This window comes from Adiantum capillus-veneris, chromosome 26, assembly GCF_014529385.1.
Source record: "Adiantum capillus-veneris isolate H3 chromosome 26, ASM1452938v2, whole genome shotgun sequence".
Lineage (NCBI taxonomy): Eukaryota > Viridiplantae > Streptophyta > Polypodiopsida > Polypodiales > Pteridaceae > Adiantum > Adiantum capillus-veneris.
In genome coordinates this window covers 122,816,042-122,822,997 of record NC_140956.1, presented here as the reverse complement: position 1 = coordinate 122,822,997, position 6,956 = coordinate 122,816,042, and the positions used below count along the sequence as shown (strand labels likewise).

At 43.1% G+C, this 6,956-nt stretch overlaps 1 protein-coding gene and 1 pseudogene across 1 annotated transcript; both read left to right on the top strand.

Moving 5' to 3' along the window:
• Positions 1 to 277: 277 nt before the first annotated feature.
• On the top strand, positions 278 to 3,409 carry LOC147424119 (putative L-type lectin-domain containing receptor kinase S.7). The gene has a single exon (XM_086501083.1). The coding sequence runs from the start codon at positions 729 to 731 to the stop codon at positions 3,276 to 3,278; it is 2,550 nt and encodes an 849-aa protein (XP_086357209.1). The 5' UTR covers positions 278 to 728; the 3' UTR covers positions 3,279 to 3,409.
• Positions 3,410 to 3,523: 114 nt separating this feature from the next.
• On the top strand, positions 3,524 to 5,281 carry LOC147424118 (V-type proton ATPase 16 kDa proteolipid subunit-like; annotated as a pseudogene).
• Positions 5,282 to 6,956: the final 1,675 nt, after the last annotated feature.

Below are 6,956 nucleotides of genomic sequence, written 5' to 3'. Positions count from 1 at the left end.
TGTAAAAGCAGACATGCCATTGGGCCACTTCAGATCTCACTTTTTCTAGTGCCACTCAATCTGAACCACTCCATAATATATGTAACCTAGATTTTGACCTCTCTCTCTCTCTCTCTCTAGTAATTATATAAAGGAATATATTTCCAAATATGCACACATGGCACCATACCTTATAATCTTTTAAAGAGAGGAGATCTTTGCCTCAAATACCCACTAGCAAAATCAACAGTGTTTTCCCTTTTTGTGAGACAACGAAATGCTGGGAACGCAGTTCTGTGGAGGTGAGACATGCAGGACCATGTCACTCCAGGCTGCAGGTAATTACCAAAGGTCCACTTAAAAGAGCAAAAGAAGCTCTGCTTTTCTGTTTGCCTTTCCCTGTGCCAAAGCTACCAAAGGGCAGAGAGAGAGAGAGAGAGAGAGAGAGAGAGAGAGAGAGAGAGAGAGAGAGCATATTCATGATATAGCTTCCTCCACCTTATAGGGCAACACCTCCCTATTCATGGAGGCAGCTCATTAGCATACGCCCAATACACATGCACAATCCTGCCGCACATCGGTTTGTTTGTCGGCATATATTCTACTAGCTCATCACGCAACATCCATTAAACCTCTTAATACAAACATATGCATCTCATCTGAACAAGCTTTACCATTGCAATCACAGATCAAGTTGTGTGAGCATAAAGAGATTCCCATAGCTACATGCCTGCATAGCAAAAGGAGAAATGTTGCCTCCCAGCTTGCCCACACTGTGCTTACATATAATGGTCGCTTGTATAGTAGCTTTTGGTGGCACTATTTTCCATCGCTCTGAGCTGGTAAATGTAGCATATGCTGCTGATGGTGCTAGCACTGATAGCGATAATATGCTATCTGAAAACGCAATCCAAGCATCCATATCCAGAAGGTTAGCCTATCCTGATTTCCGAGATGATGAGAAAGCCGATGCTATCACGCTTTTGGGCAGCGCAGAAATCGACAAAAACTCCGGCACTATCAACATACCTGCAATTTCAAAGAGCAAACTTGGCTTCCCACGCAGTGCTAATAGTCATGATAGCCCACATGCAATATCAAGCCCTCAGATCAACAGCACCAATATCCAACCAGCTCCATCCATTTCGTCCAAGATGGCAGGGCGTGCCCTCTACAGCTTCCCCTTCCGAATGATGGATCCTGTTTCAAACACAACTGCATCCTTTCATACAACGTTCAGCTTCCGCATGCATAAAGCTACAGAGATGGAGGCGAACACATCAGCGGTCAAACCCAATGCTAGTGACAGCGGGCTTACATTTCTTGTCGTCCCTGATGAGCTCACAGTCGGTAGAAATGGTGGATGGCTTGGCCTCATGAATGATGCCTGTGATGAAGACTACAAGCCCTTTGCTGTTGAATTCGACACATTCAAGAATGAAGAGTTTCAAGACCCTAATGATCATCATGTTGGGATCAACTATGGTAGCATCATTTCGCATCAGACTGCCGACATTGCAGATGCGGGGATCTCTCTCCACGACGGAGCTACGGCACGTGCATGGATAAGCTATGATAGCTCCAAGCATCTTGTGGATGTGCGCCTTGCAAAGGAGGGCAGCAAGAAGCCGGTGGAGCCCCTCCTAGCAGTCCCACTCGACCTCTCCAACATCTTCAAAGAGTACATGTTTGTGGGTTTTTCTGGTGGCGCAACTGGTAACTTGGGCCATTCTATCCTCTCTTGGCACTTTTCTTCAGATAGCACCGGGCTTTTGCGCTTTCCAAAACAAGAAACCTGTGCCACACGCCTCCTCCCTTCGCTGCCAACTCCATCCAGGAAGGCCCCAAGTGCCTTTATCATCTTCTGTTTGGTTATTCTCATCATAGGTTTGGCAGTTTTTAACTTTGTATGTATCCCTTACAAGAAAAAAGGCGATGAGGTGCCTACTGCAGTAAAGCTCATGAAATTGGCACGAGAGAAGCCTAGGGCTCTCCACAAACCGAAAAAACTCTCCATCTCTGAGATTCTAGAAGCTTCTAGGCTCTTCAATGAAAGGGAAATTCTAGGAAGTGGAAATAGTGGCATATACTACAGAGGATTCTTGCAAGACTCATCTCAAGTTGCAATCAAGCGCTTCTCATCGTTGTATCTTCAACAAGCCTTTAACATGGACTCTGATAGGAGAAAAATAGAGAAGGATGTCAACAAGCTAGCTCAAGTACACCATCCTAACATTGTCCCCCTTCGAGGATGGTGCATCGAGAAGGACGAGGTCCTCCTTGTTTATGAGTACATGTCCAACGGGAGCTTGGACCAATGGCTCTTCTCACAAGCCTCGACTTTCCCATGGATTAGGCGATACAAGATTGTGAAAGAACTTGCAGGAGCCCTAGCTTTCTTGCATTCAAGCTTTGAGAAGCCAATTGTGCACAAAAATGTCAAGCTCAGCAATGTCTTGTTGGACATTACCTTTAGGGCCAAGTTAGGGGACTATGGGCTCTCCAATAGAGTTAATCACATGAGCTCAATGGAATGTAGTATAAGCAATAAGTCCGGTTCGAATCAAAAAGTTGTGTCTCCAGGGCAGAGTCGGATCACACATAGTTTGAATGGATGTATGCCCCTTCTTTGGAACAAAGGTGCCTCCTTCAAGAGCTTGGATCATGTGAGCAAAGGTGATCTTAGCAACCGAAGTCCGGGGTCCCCAAGCAAGGAAATATCTGCCCATAAAATGAAGGGATGCATGCCCCAAGCTATAATGATCGAGCCGACTAAGAGGGAAGCAAATGAGGTAAGGGTGCTAACAGAGGAAGATGATGTGTATAGCTACGGTGTGATGTTGTGTGAGATAGTGTGTGGGAGCATGGAAGGAGAAGAGGGGGATCTGGTTGATTTAGTGGAGTGGGTGTGGAGCCTACAAGAGGAGGGAAGGCTTGCGGAGGCCATTGACGAAGATTTAAGATTTGGGGCAAGCCGATACTACACGTGGGAAGAGGAGGCCGCTAGCGTGCTCACCATCAGCCTATTGTGCACTCTCCATGACCCTTCCCTGAGGCCCTCCATGGAATTGGTGACCAAATACTTGCATGGAGAGATCCCCATTCCAAAGGTTCCTCCAAGGCGGTCAATGGCATCAATGGGAGGCGATCACTATAATGGAGGCTCTCTCCTTATATACCCTGATTTAAGTGATGATTGTGGCACCTCTAGGTACTCTCCACCTTCAAAAAACTTCAATCTGTGCTCTCCTATAGAATTTTCTTGCTTAAACACCTTCTCTCATGGTGTCGCTCCTTAAAGGAAGCTACAATATATGTGAGGATGCCCCACAAAGAGGGAGACGGCCTGTAGCGAGGTCTCTTTTCCTTTTGTTTCTGTGTAATTGATCTTACCCTACCTTATTACATGAAAGCAGTACTCGCTTAACTACAGCGCTCTCTCTCTCTCTCTCTCTCTCTCTCTCTCTCTCTCTCTCTCTCACACACACACACACACACACACACACACACACACACACCTCAACAGAAGACGGAAAGACTAACCTTCACGAGGCGGCCATCCTTCTTGCAGATAAAGAAAGACGAGAAGCAATGGCTCTCCTACTGTAGGTAAAGGATTAAGGCTGCCGGCCCCAGCACCCAAAATGTGTTTTCCTTTTTATTTCATTGATTTGATCTTCCCTAGCACAGAAGACATGGTAGAATGCTGAAAGCATGCGATATCAAATGTAAGTAACTTTTACTACTCTCATAGGTTCGCTCACATTGGTTTTTGGCCTGCCTCAGGGCAAAGGCTTAGAGTTGCTTTCTATTTTTCTGGCTAAAATTAGAAAAAAAAAACATTGCCTTGTTTTCTATTTTCTATTGGTAGAAAATTAGAATTGTGTTTGAAATCATTGCACACACTCATCAAATATCCCTTGGTCTGAAATCATGAAACACCAACTCGTTAAATACCTTGTTGTTTGAGTGATGCTCCAAGCCTTGTATAGAGTTGGAGTTCTATTTTCCAGTTCTTTGAAAAAACCCATTATATGTTGTGCATGGGGTGATTGAGGTGGTGAGGTGCTAGCAATAATGACTTTAAGAGTGGGGTGATGGTATGAGGTTTTTTCAACATGATACGATTTTCTCCACTCAAAAGAATGATTGCTTCTCTCCATGTTTCACATCTTGCTTTTTCATCGAATGGTCGCTCGGGTTCTTCTTCTCTCCAAACTTCAAAGCAATGACATGGGAGGTGATTCATGTGAAATTCTCAACACGAGGGGGATAGGCTGCTAAAGAAGACACACAATCTCTCGCTCTCTTTTCTCTCTCAAACCTTTTCTGGCATCTTGCAGCCATGCATGGAAGTGAGCAAGCCCAAAGTTCAAATTGCTTATGCAGTTCGACTACGTGTTTTTATTGAAGCTTGCACGCAATTGCCTTTGTGAGAAGAGCTTGTTGCAGGTCTCTCTCTCTCTCTCTCTCTCTCTCTCTCTCTCTCTCTCTCTCTTGTGGGGTTAACTAGTGCCATGTGCAGGAACAGGTCCATGCATACACTTCCTCGAGTCATGTCTACCATAAAGTTCAATCACGACACTATATTTGCACCCTTCTCGGTATTCTTGGAGCTACATGAGCCCTCATCTTCTTCTATGGGTCGCTCCATATGAAATGGACACAAAGTTCGTGATGAAGGCCTTTGTGATAATAGTTATAGTTGGTGCAGTGTTAGGTATTTACGGCTTGATAATAGTTATGATAGTAAGTACATGCATCAATTTCAAGTGTACATCCTATCGCTTATTTGACAGTTATTCTCACTTATTGTCTGGCCTTGCTTGTGGTAAATAGTTGGTCTTTCTACTATAATGGCTTCTTGTATTGTTGGTGATGCTAGTGTAAGAGCAAGTGCACAACAACCCAAACTATTTGTAGAAATGGCTTCTTGTATTGTTGGTGATGCCATTGTAAGAGCAAATGCACAACAACCCAAGCTATTTGTGGGAATGATATGCATACTCATCTTTGTAGAGGCCCTTTCTTTATATGGCTTGGTTGTAGACAACATTGTCTCTTCTCATTCTAGCCAATCAATGGAGAAACCGCTTTTTGTAGTAGGATTTCTTATGTGGTGTATGTTCTTTCACCTATAAGTTGAAGGTGAAGTAGTTTCCAAATGTGTTAGAGAGGACATTCACATCAATCACATTACGTCTTTATAATGGTGTAGGTATTCTTTTGAGATGATCAAGTGAATGCTTCTGAATCTCTCTCTCTCTCTCTCTCTCTCTCTCTCTCAGCAGTCAAGCCAAACGGGTGCCCTTCAAGTCGACCCCTTTTTCCTTAAGCCTAAAATTTTGATGTACTCTCATTCTTTTTCCGAAATCCTTGTAATTATTTTAATCATTCTTGATTGAAAGATGCGCAAGCTCTGAGAAGCTGAGGGTAAAATTTGTAATGAGTCAGAGTCCAGTACGATTGGCCATTGGTAAAGAGGCAACAAAGCATCATAAATGTCTTGTGAGCTTACATTACTGTCTCTAGTACATGACATCAAGGGCTGAACATAATTTTCCAAAAACACAACATCCCATGAAACCAGAATACGCTTTGTTCGTGGATGATACAACCTCTAACCTTTGCTTTCAGCACTATAACCAACAAAAATACATTTGACAGCCTTAGGACATTGCTTGATCAAGTGAAGAATAGCTTTACAATAATGGCAACGCATCTTCTTTTTGCCCTTATCACCAGAATTTCAAGAAAAATTGCTGTCAGCAGAAGCATTAGGAACATGTGATTTTCCACTCGTAGAAGAACCACAAGTAGTGGTTGCATTACTGCTACCACCTTTTCTTTGAGCATCAATAAAGGCCCGTTCAACTGAACGCTGTCTAGTCTTGGTTTTTTTGGAAAGCGACTCTTGCAACAACAATGTGCATAATGCATCAAACTTGAAAACGTTAAGATTTCCTTGGGTCATAAGTCTCCAAGTACTAGCAAAAGTCTGGTAAGAATCTGGCAAGGCATCAAGAACAATATGCACAATGGAACTGTTTGAAATGACTTCACCTGCAAAAATAAGTTTCTCATTGTTATCCTTGAGACCAGCAAGGAAAGTGTCCATCTCATCTTCCTCATGCATAATCTTTGACTCCAGCTCTTTGCGCAGGAATGCAATTTTTGCCTCATTGCGACTTGCATAAAAACTAGCCAGAATATCCCAAGCTTGTTTTGCAGATTTTGTTGAACGAATGTGAGGAGTAATAGTGCGCTTCATAGACGATGCAATTAATGCATGAGCCTACGCATATTTTACTGCATTGAGGCTTGAGAGTCGGTCTTCTTGAGTTTCCTATAGGAAATCACTAAAGAGATTCTAGAAAGTCTTAGAGGATCTTAGAAGAAAGTTTTGGAAGACTCTAGAAGATGGAATCACCGCTTATGACATCACTTGCATCATCATTGATGTCATCACTTGTTCATCATCTGCATCATCGTCTATGTCATCGCTTGCATCATCGCCTATGTCATCAATGATGTCATCGCCTACATCAACGCCTGTGTCGCCGCCTATATCATCGCTAGAAGAATCTAGAAGGATCTAGAAGATTCTAGAAGGTTCTAAAAGTATCAAGGAGATTCTAGAAGTTTCTAGAAGCATGGAGAGGATTCCGAAAGAATCTAGAAGTTTCTGGAAAGCTCTAGAAAGTTGAAGAAGGATCTAGAAGGACTAGAAGGATCAAGAAGTTTCTAAAAGCTTGGAGAAGATTCCGAAAGAATCTAAAAGTTTCTGGAAAGCTCTAGAAAGTTGAAGAAGGATCCAAAAGGTTCTAGAAGAATTAGAAGGATCAAGAAGGTTCTAGAAGATTCTAACCTCCTCAAGAAGAACCTAGAAAGTCCTAAACAATAGGGGTCTTGGGCCACAAGCCCCTTAGTCTTGCCAACACCAGTTGTGAGGCTCCTATGAGGAAATCCCTCTTCTA